Here is a 16,449-nt window from a genome sequence, read left to right on the forward strand (position 1 = left end):
ACCCTCTGACCCTGAAAGACACTGATAAGTGGTCTCTGCTGACTTCCTAATGTCCTGTGTGCGAGGCCAAGAGCTTCACCAGGTTCATCTTATACATTATAATGGTTCCTTTACAACCCAAGAGTCCTTCTCACATCCACCTATGGCTTCTACTCACCAACAGCAAGGCCAGGATCGCAGTTCACAGTCTGAACCAGTTCCTTCCCCTGGTGCCGGACAACCCAGTTGGGGTCAATCTGCGATGTTCCCTTGGGATCGAGTGGTACCATCTGGAACTTGCGGAAATCCGTCTCGCTGATTTCATAATTCTCAGGGCAGACATCATCGATATCCAGAACATTGTCCTTGTCAAAATCATCTTGGCAGACATCACCACGACCGTCCGCTAACAAGAAAGAAATTTCACACGGAAGAACAGTTGGTGAGACTGATGAAATTTAAGACATTACATCCCTCAACTATGTGACTCTCAACTTAGGCTGATCTTGGAGAATGTGATGAACCCCTTTGTAACCACGGCGCTACTCAACAGCCACTAAAGCCACATTGTACAAGCTTTGGCGTCTGCCTCGCTCCCTACTTCTATATTTGGATGAATGCATGCATGTAACGGATGAGTTTCTGAAAGGTGCTGTGCCACCACTCACAGCCGATGCAAAGAAAGCTTTCCAAGCTACCAACCCCACTGAGGATTAAAGATAGCACTTCTATTCATTTCCCACATTTGTAATGTTGAAAACAATTTCACCGCCCAGATCAGAATGTGGCTCTTGGGCACTCGTTGAGTCTGTGCTTGAATGCATCTCATCCTGGAGTCCGGCGTGCCACTGCTTCGCGGAGTTTGTTGCTATAGAACCATCTCACTCACCATTAGTGTCCTTCTGATCGGGATTGAAGACCAGTCTACAGTTATCCTTCTCGTCTGGAATGCCGTCGTTATCGTCGTCATGGTCACAGGCATCCCCTTTGCCGTCCTTGTCGTGATCAGCCTGGTTGGCGTTGGGCACGTAGGGGCAGTTGTCTAGGTTATTCTGATGACCGTCTTCGTCAATGTCTTCGTTGCTGTCGCACTTGTCACCGATGAGATCAGAATCTGAATCAGTCTGCGGGAACATTTTTAGAATGTCATTAAAGTTGGAAGACCTCTTTCAATCTGATTATGTACAGCAGCATATGAAATAGAAAAGAAACAGAAGACCATTGTGCTCTTTATATGGGGGTGCTAGAAACCACCATTGAATTTAAGAGGAGGCTCATTTCATACGGCAGTGACTTGCTTCGGAGCTCGGTTCATGCAGTGACTTGGAGACCCCTAGACACCTGTACATCCTCGTCTAATGTACACGTTCTTGTCGACCGTCTCCTAGTCCTCCAGGTGATTTATGGCGCTCTGTTGCTTTCTAGCTAGGTTCACGCTATCTAAAACACAAATACGTACGTACATGCAGGATCCATACACACAAGCACGATCCATACACACAAGCACGATCCATATGTACAATCAAGTTCCACACATACAAGCAGGATGCATACACACAAGCACGATCCATACACACAAGCACGATCCATATGTACAATCAAGTTCCACACATACAATCAGGATGCATACACACAAGCACGATCCATACACACAAGCACGATCCATATGTACAATCAAGTTCCACACATACAAGCAGGATGCATACACACAAGCACGATCCATACACACAAGCACGATCCATATGTACAATCAAGTTCCATACATACAAGCAGGATCCATACACACAAGCACGATCCATATGTACAGTCAAGTTCCATACATACAAGCAGGATCCATACACACAAGCACGATCCATATGTACAATCAAGTTCCATACATACAAGCAGGATGCATACATGCAAACAAGCAAAAAGTACTGTTGAAAAATGCACTCCCACCAAAATCTGACCGATGTATGGAATTTTAAAGATTGATGGATGGTAAATAGTGGTTTCATTTTCAGATCATAGCCGTGCGAAATCATCAGTGTACAACAGACACTGCTCCACTCTTGAATTTCTAACACCACATTTACTCCTGTACGAAGGCTCGTTCGACCTGACGGACGCACTGGGTGGCAGTCATGGAAGAAGGCTCTCCTGCCGTGCTCCCAGTGCAAGTCTAGTCTCTAGGCATCTTGTTGCAGCCATCCTGCTGGTTCATGTCCTCCAAGCAGGATTTCATGACCACCAGATAAAAGACAAGGTTTATTTTGGCTGAGCGGTCTTAGAAAATGATTCCTATGCTCAACCCTTGGTAACGTGGCTGCGAGCAGACGGTCTTAACTTCAAAGACAGGTATGTAAAGCATTTAAAAACACCATTTTAGTAAATAATTAAGACACAACACAACATAAAAATCCCACACCAATTTATAAAAATAGATAATATTTTTATCTTTTAAATGACACCAAAATGAAAAAAATCCACTGTAGGGAACCAGAGATATGAATTTTTAACCACATGGCTGCTAGGCGTTTTCCCGTTCTGCGCTGAAGCACCAAAATAACCATTATTCATGACGAGCTGGCCTTGTCATCCGCGCACGGCAGGTAAGCGCCATGACGAGCCTAGCTCGTCATTAGCCTCGAAGGGGTTAAAGATTAGTCACTTTCTAATGCTTAGAATCCAACAGTGTCCCTTTTAGTCATTTCATTTTCTCTGACAGGTACACACTTTTATAAATTGTTCTGAAGAATTTTCTCACCACTGTGGTGGGCCGCCTTCTTCAGCAAGCGGGGTCCAGTTAGAACACCTTCCTGGCAGTCTGCTTGCGGGTCCCAAAGTATCCAACACCCAATCCAAGGTTCTGGAATCTCCAAGAGGGTCCTTGAAAGTGTGAAACTTCCATTCCGCAATCCACTTGAACAAAACCCTTTACAAATCCACTGGTACTCCAGGCTTTGAATTCTTTGTGGGGCTGTCCAGGTGAACTCTGTTAACCTGTATCTTGCAGGGAGTTTCCACTTTTGAGTCTTTTGGCAGCAAGGTAATCCACAGGGCTGTAGTTTCAGATGGTGCAGTCTTCATAGGTCATGCCTTAGAGTTCCTTGCACACAGCAACATCTTCAGCAGGGCACTTCTTGCTTCATTCAGTTTCAAGCAGCAGATCTGGAGGGCTCTGCCCCTCTCAGATACTTATTCAAAATTCTCTGGGTCAAGCACCAGGTCACTGCTGACCAATGAGAGCAGGGCAACTCCTCATAGTTATGACCACATCCTGTAGAGTGTGGCATTAGTTTGTCCCAGAGTGCATCATTCTTCCAAATCCATAATGGCTGATTTCCCAGCAAGCAGGTAAGAGATGGCTAAACACACCCCCTGGGATGGCTTATTTCCATGGACTCTCTCCCTACCATCTGCACATACCTTCCTTAAGCCTAGCCCTGACTCTGGGTCAAGAGTGTCAGAGTGAAACTGGAACCCAGGCCTCTCCTCTGCCTTTGAAGAGGATGGTTTATGACTTCACCCCCTGGCCTGGCATTCCAATAGACCAGCACACTGCCCTCCCAGCAGAGTGATTAATCCGAGGGGTTCTTTATCACCTCTTCAAAGCAGCCTGGCTAATCCACTTAACTGGCCAATCAGGGCAGACCACTGGAAGGCTGAATTTGGACTTACAAACAAGAAAGTCTTATAACTTTTTGTATGTACACTTTAGGAGAAATTCAACAATATAATATTGTTGAGTTTACTACTGCCATTCTGGGAAGTCTTTGAATGGTCCGGCTAGTCCTCTCCTATCAAAATGTATTAATCAATATCTTCCTACCATGTTAACCTATGGGCCATGGGGTTTGCAATAGGGAAAATGACTTGGGCCAGTTTTCTAGCACCAGGGCTTATAAAAACATATTTTATAAGTATATCCCTAATTTCTAACAACAAAAGAACCGGGGGTCTATAACGGAGCTTCAAGTACTCCGAGCTGCTGCAAAACTCCTACATAAGTGAGTTAGGCGCTAATAGAGCTACATAAGTCTCTATATCAAAATGTGTGCCGGGACAAACCTGTCGAAGGACCTACTGAGATTGTTGGTAAGACCCGTACAGAGATGTGTTGGATTCCCATCAAATACGTATGTAGATCAAGTGTTCTCATTTGGTCATCCAAAAATGGGGTGGTATGTCTCTTGATCAATGAGACCCATCCAACGCCCTTACTCAATTGGGTCGCACCATCAATCGCTAAGGTGCCCATGAACAAATGATAAAGACAAACAAGAACAATGCAGAGGAAGCAGTCTAAACATATAACTGCATTTACAAGGCCAACATGTTTCAGCCGGTAGGGACAAATCTCTCCGGCGTTGTCTCATCTCAGGACCCGAGCTTTGTGGAAGGCCTTCCACAAAGCTCGGGTCCTGAGATGAGACAACGCCGGACAGAGCGGGGCCTCCTTTTTCCTGAGCTGGGTTCCAGGAAAGGTGAGGTACACTCCCTGTACTATTCAGATGTAAGAGACACCGTTTGGTACAGAGGAACACGATTTTGGAATATTTATGTATATCCTTTACAGATTGTCGTTACGTTCACTTTATGTATGCAGTAGCTAATGCTTAGAACTCTGGCCCTGAAGAAAGCCATGGGATTTGTCCCTACCGGCTGAAACATGTTGGCCTTGTAAATGCAGTTATATGTTTAGACTGCTTCCTCTGCATTGTTCTTGTTTGTTTGAGGGAAAGGACAAATTACATTAGAGTTCTTCGCCTATTGATCCTTTTACCCCTTGTTTTTAACTCACACATCTTTTGATTTTTGCACTGCACTCAATCCCATCTTCGACAGGTTTGTCCCGGCACACATTTTGATATAGAGACTTATGTAGCTCTATTAGCGCCTAACTCACTTATGTAGGAGTTTTGCAGCAGCTCGGAGTACTTGAAGCTCCGTTATAGACCCCCGGTTCTTTTGTTGTTAGGATTACAGTTAGGGGGATATGAACTGGGCAGGTCTTTAAATTTCCCTCAGACCCTCCTTCAATTGTTTGTGTTTTACTATCCCTAATTTCTACAGGACCCCCACCCCCTGTGCAACTAGGGGAGACTTCAGGGGTTCTGAATCTGCTGAAATATTGCAGATCATCCTCACCCAATTCTTCCAGCATCAAAGTCGAATTTGAGCAGCACTTTAATACAATGAGTGGAGTGAAATGTAAACTTTCACTTTGCCCAGGCATATAAAAACTCATTTTATAAGGGCACTCCTTATAGATAACTGACCCCCACCCCTGGGATACCTAGGGGTAACCCTGGTGGTCCCTAATATGCAAAAACATGGTAGGTATTTCATTTTTAAGGGCCCCTACCCCCAAAGTCGAGTTTGGGCGCAATTTAAGGTTTAATAGCTGTCCTGGCCCCCAGTGCAGCTTTTAAACTGACCTCAGGCTTCAGCACTGCACACATGCTGGTGCAGAGAATCTGCTGGCCTCTAAACTGCCTTGCCCCAGGATACTGGAGACTTCTAGGTAATTTGAAACCGCTGCCCTATTACATGCTAGTGGCTTATGGGGTAGGTCATGCCAATTACAGGGGTACCCCACCATACCATAGTGTACCCTAGTGTATTTTGTGTGTCTTAACTGTATTCTAATGTGTTCCTTTTAGTTTGGCACAGGCCCTGGGCCAGGTTAAACAGAGCCCAGGGTCAGTCAGAGTCAGTTACCACCAGTTCCAGTCAGCAAAAAGTTGGGGGGTGCCCAGGGCACAGGATGACTTTGCAACAGATTGAAGGATCTGAAGCTGATTAATTGATCTGATGTTATTTGGTGGAAGTTCTGAAGCTGATTGGCTGAAAGATCTGAAGTTCATTAGTTGAAGGATCTGAAGTTCATTAGTTGAAGGATCTGAAGTTCATTGGTTGAAGGATCTGAAGTTCATTGGTTGAAGGATCTGAAGTTCATTAGTTGAAGGATCTGAAGTTCATTGCCTGAAGGATCTGACGTTCATTGGTTGAAGGATCTGATGTTCATTGGTTGAAGGATCTGAAGTTCATTGGTTGAAGGATCTGAAGTTCATTGGTTGAAGGATCTGAAGTTCATTGGTTGAAAGATCTGAAGTTCATTAGTTGAAGGATCTGAAGTTCATTGGTTGAAGGATCTGAAGTTCATTAGTTGAAGGATCTGAAGTTCATTGCCTGAAGGATCTGACGTTCATTGGTTGAAGGATCTGATGTTCATTGGTTGAAGGATCTGATGTTCATTGGTTGAAGGATCTGAAGTTCATTGCCTGAAGGATCTGATGTTCATTGGCTGAAAGATCTGATGTTCATTGGTTGAAGGATCTGAAGTTCATTGGTTGAAGGATCTGAAGTTCATTGGTTGAAGGATCTGACGTTCATTGGCTGAAAGATCTGATGTTCATTGGTTGAAGGATCTGAAGTTCATTGCCTGAAGGATCTGACGTTCATTGGCTGAAAGATCTGATGTTCATTGCCTGAATGATCTGAAATGCATTGGTGGAAGGATCTGAAGTGGATTATCGGATCATCTGGTGGAAGTTCTGAAGCTGATTGGCTAAAAGATCTGAAGTTCATTGGTTGAAGGATCTGAAGTTCATTGGTTAAAGGATCTGAAGTTCATTTGCTGAAGGATCTAAAGCTGATTAATGGATCTTGTGTTCTTTGGTTAGAGAATGTGAAGCGGATTTGGCTAAAACCTAGGAATTCCCACCGTTTTTATTTGGTGAGAAGAAATTTATCAACCAAAATATGACCAATAGGCTCAGAGTATGCCATATTGATTAGTGGGTCTGAAAGTGTAAGTGAAGTAGAGTAGCCTTCAAGGAACACAGCTACAGAGTCTTTGAAGTCACGGTTTTACTCCTGCTCGAGAGACGATCCTATTGTAACCCACTCCACTCCGCACACGAGAGCTGGACCTGGGGGGTCAACCTCAGCCCACTCCCAGGCAGACGCAACAGACGTGTCTTTACTATTTATAAACCTCTGCACTTCTTCTTTTAACAACCTTATCTTCTGATTTACAAGTCTGCATTTACCAGTGCTTACTCACTGTAGCCAAGAGGCAGAGTCCCACCAGACAGACAATGTAGAGTAGAGTAGAGTAGAGTAGAGTAGAGTACCTCCAGAAAAGAGACAGCATTCTGGAGATGGAAGGACGGAATGAGGTGGACGGACGGAGTGAGGTGGAGGGACAGAGTGAGGTGGAGGGACAGAGTGAGGTGGAGGGACAGAGTGAGGTGGAGGGACAGAGTGAGGTGGAAGGGCAGAGTGAGGTGGAAGGGCAGAGTGAGGTGGAGGGACAGAGTGAGGTGGAGGGACAGAGTGAGGTGGAAGGGCAGAGTGAGGTGGAGGGACAGAGTGAGGTGGAGGGACAGAGCGAGGTGGAGGGACAGAGCGAGTTGGAGGGACAGAGCGAGTTGGAAGGACAGAGCGAGTTGGAAGGACAGAGCGAGTTGGAAGGACAGAGCGAGTTGGAAGGACAGAGCGAGGTGGAAGGACAGAGCGAGGTGGAAGGACAGAGCGAGGTAGAAGGACAGAGCGAGGTGAAAGGACAGAGTGAGGTGAAAGGACAGAGTAAGGTGAAAGGACAGAGTGAGGTGAAAGGACAGAGTGAGGTGAAAGGACAGAGTGAGGTGAATGGACGGAGTGAGGTTAATGGACGGAGTGAGGTGGAAGGACAGAGTGAGATGGAAGGACAGAGTGAGGTGGAAGGACAGAGTGAGGTGAAAGGACAGAGTGAGGTGAAAGGACAGAATGAGGTGAAAGGACAGAGTGAGGTGAAAGGACAGTGTGAGGTGAAAGGACAGAGTGAGGTGAAAGGACAGAGTGAGGTGAAAGGACAGAGTGAGGTGAAAGGACAGAGTAAGGTGAAAGGACAGAGTAAGGTGAAAGGACAGAGTGAGGTGAAAGGACAGAGTGAGGTGAATGGACAGAGTGAGGTGAATGGACGGAGTGAGGTGGAAGGACAGAGTGAGGTGAAAGGAAGGAGTGAGGTGAATGGACAGAGTTAGGTGAATGGACAGAGTTAGGTGAATGGACGGAGTGAGGCGGAAGGATGGAGTGAGGTGGAAGGATGGAGTGCAGTAGATGGAAGGAGTGAGGTGGAAGGACGGAGTGATGTGAAAGGACGAGTGAGGTGGAGGGATAGAGTGAGGTGGAGGGACAGAGTGAGGTGGAGGGACAGAGTGAGGTGGAGGGACAGAGTGAGGTGGAGGGACAGAGTGAGGTGGAAGGACAGAGTGAGGTGGAAGGACAGAGTGAGGTGGAAGGACAGAGTGAGGTGAAAGGAAGGAGTGAGGTGAATGGACAGAGTTAGGTGAATAGACAGAGTTAGGTGAATGGACGGAGTGAGGCTCAAGGATGGAGTGAGGTGGAAGGATGGAGTGCAGTAGATGGAAGGAGTGAGGTGGAAGGACGGAGTGATGTGAAAGGACGAGTGAGGTGGAGGGATAGAGTGAGGTGGAGGGACAGAGTGAGGTGGAGGGACAGAGTGAGGTGGAGGGACAGAGTGAGGTGGAGGGACAGAGTGAGGTGGAAGGACAGAGTGAGGTGGAAGGACAGAGTGAGGTGGAAGGACAGAGTGAGGTGAATGGATGGAGTGAGGTGGAAGTATGGAGTGCGGTGAATGGACGGAGTGAGGTTGATGGCACGGACGGTTGAAAGATACAAGAGGTGGAGGCTTATGGGAGCCCGTGCTGGTGGCGTGCAGACTCCGCAGACAGGCTGACGGACAGCACTGACTCACATTCATATCAGAGGCGGGAACATTCCAGTGGTAATGGGCCGGGAAGCTCCCTGGCCCTGCAGGCAGGACAAGCTGGCGCAGGCCTCCCCAAGCTCCTTCTAACCTGAGAGTGGCACAGGTGGTGGAGCCAGCTCAGGGAGGGGGTGGAAATAATGGGGGAGGGGCAAGGTTAGTGAGGGAGTGGAGGGTGGTGTCCAGGGTTCTGCACGCAAGACAGACCACCCTTAGGGGCATATTTACAATAATTGGCATAGTTCAGCACTGTAAGTCATTTTGCTGTGCTGCTGTACACCAATTGGAAAGGACAGAAAGACAGCATGTTTACAAGATACAGTGCATTCCTGTCCTTTCTGCCAGCCCTGCGCCAATGCAGGCACCCTTGCACCATGGTGCAAGGGTGCCTGTGTTGTTAGCATGATTGTTTTTGCGCAGGAAGAGACACCTTTGTGTACAAAAATAACGAGAGGTGCTTTCTGCTTTTCAAGCGTGCTGCAATACGAGGAGAAATGTAAGCATTTCTTCTTGTTACACCTGCTCTGGGGGTGTACGTTTTTGGCACGGCCACAGATTCACGCTATGTTGTAAATCTGGGGCAGTGTCAAAAACCATGGGTGTTGCATGGGAACACCCACAACAGCACCCATGGCAGACCTCCCTGCCGTAATGCAAGGCAACGCACTGTGTGGCCTTACACCTCACCTACAAGGCCATGAAAAGCCCCGCTGGCTGGCTTCTGCGTGACCTCGTAGATATGGACCCGTAGTGTGCCTGGTTCAGCAGGAGGTCTCCTAGAACCTCGAGCCAGAGGCGAGCAGAGCCTCCACGTGGCTTCTTCCTGGCACCCACGCTCCAACCTCCTGTGCCAAGAATTAAAGACAAAACATTACCCTTTGATGTAAAAAAAAAAAAGAAGATAGTAAGAGCTCCCAATCCAGTGGTTGAATTGCACAATGGGAAACCAGAAAACCTGGGATGAATCCCTGCTTGCCGCATGATTACCCTGTGTGTGATCCTCAGCAAATTATTTCACAGAGCCTCTTATTTTTTCATTATCAAATTTGAGAGTAACTTCCGCCGCTTCTAAACAAAACACTACATGCCCTGAAGGAACCCCACAATGGGTGCAGGGGTCACTCACCTGCTCCGGGTTGTGCTCCAAGGGGCAGTTGTCACACTGGTCACCCACTCCATCGCGATCAGAGTCTTTCTGGTCCACGTTGTACACATAGGGGCAGTTGTCTCGCTCGTTGAGGATTCCTGTGAAAGGACATGAAGGGGAAGACTCAGCTCAGTGACTGACACTAGTAACTGCACAACAGCCCACACCAACCACACACAGCCAGGACAGAGGCAGGCGACCGCCCCTGGACGTGTGTTGCCTGCTGAACACTCCACGACTTTGTGGTTTTGGTGCATGTACCACAAGGCTAATATATTGGGACAGATGTGGTGAATTCAGCAACTGACAGTGGTTGTATGCAGTACATACTGAACACTCAATTACACTGGTTCAGTATTATACTCTTGATTTAGTCACGTGTATTTTCATGTTTTTTCACGTATTTGCACTTATGTATTGCAGTAACTGAACACCTTACCCTGAAGAAGGCCGTGACACTATCTAGGTTTTTTGGCCGAAACATGGTGGTCGAGTGATTTACACAATTGTCTCCAATGTCGGGACTTGTGTTATCAGCTTCTCACTGTTTTTAATCTTGACACCGGGTTGCCGAATAAAGTTGCATATAGATAACCCTGTAGCCAGTTTTAAACTTTCACATCACAGCACTTCACTTTTTTATACACACGCCTGCCTTACATAGAGGTTTAGTACATTCCACCTGACTCAATAAAAACATCCCTGAGCTCCTCCCTCGTAGAAAGGGGGTTGTAGCCCACGTGAACACTAGGTCTAGCACGTGAGGAGGAACCCCTATGATGAAGCATGACACCTCTGGTGTGTGAGGGGAACCGTCCTGAAAAGGGAAACCCCCTGTTTTTGCAAGGCAGAGCCCATTCAGACAGCTAGACTACCTCCTTCTAGTCCGGACCCGTGGCCCCTTTTTCTGTGTGACATTAATTTGATGGGGAGTTGGTCCAACAAGGTACTTAAAACGCCTCAAGCCCCGAAGTGTATTGAATGACTGCCACACACAGCCAGGATGCAGCCACACAACGAACACACACAGGAAGGACAGAGGCAGACAGCTGCCACACACAGCCAAGACGCAGCCACACACCAGCCACACAGAAAGAACAGAGTCAGACAACCACCACACACAGCCAAGACGCAGCCACACACCAACCACACACAGCCAGGACAGCGGCAGACAACCACCACATAGCCAGGACACAGCCACACATAGACCACACATAGCCAGGACAGCGGCAGATGACCACCACACACAGCCAGGACGCAGCCACACACTGACCACACACAGCCAAGACAGAGGTAGGTGACCACCACACACAGCCAGGACAGAGGCAGACCACCACACACAGCCAGGACAGAGGCAGGCGACCACCACACACAGCCAGGATGCAGCCACACACAGACAACACACAGCCAAGACAGAGACACACGACCACCACACACAGCCAGGATGCAGCCACACACCGACCACACTCAGCCAGGACTGAGGCAGGTGACCACCACACACAGCAACATACAGCCAAGACAGAGACAGGTGAGCAACACACACAGCCAGGACAAAGGCAGGCGACCAACACACACACCCACATACAACCAAGACAGAGACATGTGACCAACACAGACAGCCAGGACAAAAGCAGGCGACAAACACACACAGCCAGGACAGAGGCAGGTGACCAACACACACAGCTAGGATGCATCCACACATCAACAACACGTAGCCAGGACAGAGGCAGGTGACCACCACACACAGCCAGGATGCAGACACACACCGACCACACACAGCAAGCACAGAGGCAGACACCACCACACACAGCCAGGACACAGCCACACACAGCCAAGACAGAGACACACGACCACCACACACAGCCAGGAATGAGGCAGGTGACCACCACACACAGCAACATACAGCCAAGACAGAGACAGGTGACCACCACACACAGCCAGGACAGAGGCAAGCAACCGCCCCTGGACGTGTGTCGCCTGCTGAACACTCCACGAATTTGTGGTTTTGGTGCATGTACCACATGGCTAATATGCTGGGACAGATGTAGTGAATTCAGCAACCAACAGTGGTTGTATGCAGTCCATACTGAACACTCAATTACACTGGTTCAGTATTATACTCTTGATTTATTCACATGTTTTTTCTTGTTTTTTCACATATTTGCACTTATTTATTGCAGTAACTGAACAACTGACCCTGAAGAAGGCAGTGACACTAGGTTTTTTGGCTGAAACATGTTGGTCAAGTGATTTACACAATTGTCCCTAATGTCAGCACTTGTGTTATCAGCTTCTCACTGTTTTTAATCCTGACACCGGGTAGCCGAATAAGTTACATATAGCTAACCCTGTAGCCAGTTTTAAACTTTCACATCACAGCACTGCATTTTTATTATACACAAGCCTGCCTTACATAGGGGTTTAGTACATCCCGCCTGACTCAATAAAAACATCCCTGAGCTCCTCCCTCATAGAGAGGGGGATGTAGCCCACGTGAAGACTAGGTCTATCACGTGAGGACGCACCCCTATGATGAAGCATGACACCTCTGGTGTGTGAGGGGAACTGTCCTGAAAAGGGAAACCACCCTGTTTTAGCATGGCAGAGCCCATTCAGACAGCTAGACTACCTCCTTCTAGTCTGGACCCGTGACCCCTTTTTCTGTGTGACATTAATTTGATGGGGAGTTGGTCCAGCAAGGTCCTTAAAACGCCTCAAACCCCCAAGTGTATTGAATGACCGCCACACACAGCCAGGATGCAGCCACACACTGAACACACACAGCAAGGACAGAGGCAGTGAGCCACCACACACAGTCAAGACGCAGCCACACACCAACCACACAGCAAGGCCAGAGGCAGGCAACCACCACACACAGCCAAGATGCAGCCACTCACCAACCACCCACAGCCAGGACACGGCCACACACTGACCACACATAGCCAGGATAGAGGCAGATGACCACCACACACAGCCAGGTGCAGCCACACACCGACCACACACAGCCAAGACAGAGGCAGGCGACCAGCACACACAGCCAGGACAGAGGCAGGCGACCACCACACACAGCCAGGACAGAGGCAGGCACACACCGACCACACACAGCCAGGACAGAGGCAGGCGACCACCACACACAGCCAAGACAGAGGCAGACAACCACCAAAAACAGCCAGGACACAGCCACACACTGACCACACACAGCCAAGACAGAGGCAAGCGACCACCACATACAGTCAGGACGCAACCACACACCGACCACACACAGCCAAGACAGACCAGCAGCCACCACACACAGCCAGGATGCAGCCACACACCGACAACACAACCAGGACGGAGGCAGGTGAACACCACACACAGCCAGGACACAGCCACAAACTGACCATACACAGCCAGGACAGCGGCAGGCGACCACGACACACAGCCAGGATGCAGCCACACATCGTCCACCCACAGCTAGGACAGCAGCAGGTGACCACAACACAAACCCAGGACAGCAGCAGGCGACCATACAGCCACACACCGACCATGCCAAGTCAAGTCAAGTCAAAGATCACTTTATTCGATTAAATAAAAATCATAAAAGTATGCTATACAAGTACATAAAACATCATACAAAACTTTAAAAATACTGTACATTTTAAAATTCATTAACAGTGCATATAAAATGACCCAGTGCACAGGAATTTCATTGTTATATTTAAATAATTCATGAACCCGTTTTTAAGAGTATATGAAAGATGGAGCAGAGCTTGGAAGTTAATTCATACTACCAGGTATGGACATACATTTACATTAACTCCATCTAGGCTCATATGAGATTTCTTCCGTCTAGCACGAATAGAAGCAATCAAAAAATTGGCTACACAGAACATCACTCGATGGTTTTCCATTAATTGTAGGAACAGCAATGCAGGTTTCACCTGTAAGAACCCCATTTCCCTCAGAAGAGGCTTGATGTACTTTACCCTACCTTCCGAGAAGAAGGGGCAAAAAAAGATAAAATGTAACAAATCCTGGTCGGAAAAATTATCGCATTCACATGGAGCATTTTCCATTGGCGTGCACCAATTTTCATATTTACCCAACAGAAAATGTGCCTGGTTGAATCTAAATTTGGTTAGCAACCAACGGTGATAAGGACGTGTGACAATAGTCAGATATGGTTGCATTGACATTGAACTGATCAACAAAAAATGTGATCTTACTGTCGATTTAGAAATTTCAATCGACTCTCGCTCCATTTCACGGCACCTATTGAAATTCTGTTTTACCCAGTTTATGTCATCTTCATTCAAATTTTCCGGATGTAAGTATAATTCCGGGCGACCCAGGAGTGCGGTAGATGTTTTAATGTATGCCAGCCACTTGATATCAGCCACTCTATCCCGCCCCAAACAGTCCTTAATAATTTTATGGTTCAGTGTTAGTTTGGGGTTAAGCCAAGTTCTGATCCATAATAAAAGCGGTGCCATGTTTAACATGTCCGCAATATAGCCCATACCCAGCTCTACATGGACCGCAAATGAGGAAGTGGATTGGGGAAGGCCTAGGAGGGCTCGCAAAAATTTGTTTTCCTCTCTCTGGATCAAAGTTAGGTCTTTATAACCCCAAATTGCTGCCCCATACCTGGCTATGGCCATAGTTTTAGCTCTGTAAATCGCCAAAATGGCCTCAGGAGGTTTCCCACCCAATCTTTTTGCGAAGCCAAGTATTGCAGCCGATGACTTTTTCACTGCTACTCTTTTATTTGCCACTTGGGGGGCCCAGCTGCCCAGGTCATCAAACACTACACCCAGATATGTGAAAATTTTTACTTTTGATATTACTGAGCCATTGCACAAGAGCGTCTTGGTATTATTCTTCCCTTTCCCCACAAACATCACATGCGATTTCTCCACATTAATTACGAGTTCCAGGTTTTGCATAAAATTCCCAAAGGAGTTTAAGAGGCGTTGCAAACCTACGGGAGTCCTTGACAGCAGAACTGTATCATCAGCATATAATAATACTGGTAATTTAGTACCCCCCATACATGGGACGTCTGCAGATGCCGCCGCCAAATTTACACTTAATGCATTAATGTATAAAGAAAATAATATTGGGGCCAAAATACACCCCTGTCGTACTCCCCTCCCGGATTTAAAGTCAGCCGTGCACTTCCCATCTTGTGACATGCGTATAGCCGCTTTCAGGTCCCTATGCAGATCGGCCATGAAGTACACCAATGCCTGGTCTAGGCCCATATCCAGGAGCATAGTCCACAGCTTTGACCTATTCACTAGGTCAAAAGCTGTGGACAAGTCCATGAACGCTAGATAGATTGACCCCTCTGCAGCCACAGTGTATTTACTGACTATTAGTTGTAAATTTAGGCACTGGTCCTCAGTGCCTCTGCCAGATCTGAAACCATACTGTGCATCGCACAAGATGTCATTATTTGTTTCCCATGATACAATCTTATTTAGAATCACCTTCCCTAATATTTTAAAAGACGAATCCAACAATGATATCGGCCTATAACATCTTGCATCCCCCCTCTGACCCTTCTTGAAAATGGGGACTATTATAGACCGTGACCAGGTCGTAGGCAATCTACTTTTATCAATGCTGGCTTTGTTAAAAACATTTGTAAGGGCGATTGACCATATTGAAGGGTTGGATTTAAACATGTCTGCAGGACCATGCACAGCCAGGACAAAGGCAGACAACCACCACACAGCCAGGACACAGCCACACACCGACCACACACAACCAGGACTGATGCACAACAGCCAGGATCTGGCAAACACATCCAGACAAAGGCATTCAACAACCACACACAGCCAGGACAGGTGCACAGACCCACCACACAAAAGGACATGCACAAACAATCACCACATACATCAATGAAAGAGGCACCAATCCTCCACACGCACCCAGGACAGCTGCACAGACCTCCACTAATGCAGTCATGTGAACACTGCAGCAAGTATGCATGCATGTTCAGTTTTACACTGAAGTCCTGCTGAGCGACAGAGAGAGAACGCGGACGTGGCCTACCATCTCCATCAATATCCACGGCGCAGGCGTCGCCTTCTCCGTTGCTGTCCGTGTCCATCTGGTCTGGGTTGTGGTTGTAGGGGCAGTTGTCACAGCGGTCACCCACGTCATCGCGGTCGTAGTCGTACTGCTCAGGGTTGTAGATGAACGGGCAGTTATCCTGCAACGGGAAGAAGGTTGTGCGTTAATGTGTGTGGGTGCAAGGGAGGGTTTGTGTTAATGTGTATGGGTGCAAGGGAGGGTGTATGTTAATGTGTGTGGGTGCAAGGGAGGGTTTGTGTTAATGTGTGTGGGTGCAAGTAATGGTTTGTGTTAATGTGTGTGGGTGCAAGGGAGGGGTTGTGTTAATGTGTGTGGGTGCAAGGGAGGGTTTGTGTTAATGTGTGTGGGTGCAAGGGAGGGTTTTTGTTAATGTGTGTGGATGCAGCGAGGGTGTGTGTTAATGTGTGTGGGTGCAAGGGAGGGTTTGTGTTAATGTGTGTGGGTGCAAGGGAGGGTTTGTGTTAATGTGTATGGATGCAGCGAG

At 47.6% G+C, this 16,449-nt stretch overlaps 1 protein-coding gene across 4 annotated transcripts in view; it reads right to left on the reverse strand.

The window, feature by feature from the left end:
• THBS1 (thrombospondin 1) overlaps positions 1–16,449 on the reverse strand; it is a 92,176-nt gene that overhangs the window by 11,180 nt on the left and 64,547 nt on the right. For all 4 annotated transcript variants that reach the window (XR_015299856.1, XR_015299855.1, XM_086936905.1 and 1 more), the window contains exons 15-18: positions 15,924–16,083; positions 9,864–9,982; positions 869–1,103; positions 158–385 (exon numbers count right to left, since the gene is read on the reverse strand). Coding sequence is in view for 2 of the 4 variants with exons in the window: in XM_086936905.1 (XP_086793031.1) it covers positions 158–385; positions 869–1,103; positions 9,864–9,982; positions 15,924–16,083 (742 nt within the window). In the remaining 2 variants the exon portion in view is untranslated. The remainder of the gene's footprint in view (positions 1–157; positions 386–868; positions 1,104–9,863; positions 9,983–15,923; positions 16,084–16,449) is intronic.

This window comes from Lissotriton vulgaris, chromosome 9, assembly GCF_964263255.1.
Source record: "Lissotriton vulgaris chromosome 9, aLisVul1.2, whole genome shotgun sequence".
NCBI lineage: Eukaryota > Metazoa > Chordata > Amphibia > Caudata > Salamandridae > Lissotriton > Lissotriton vulgaris.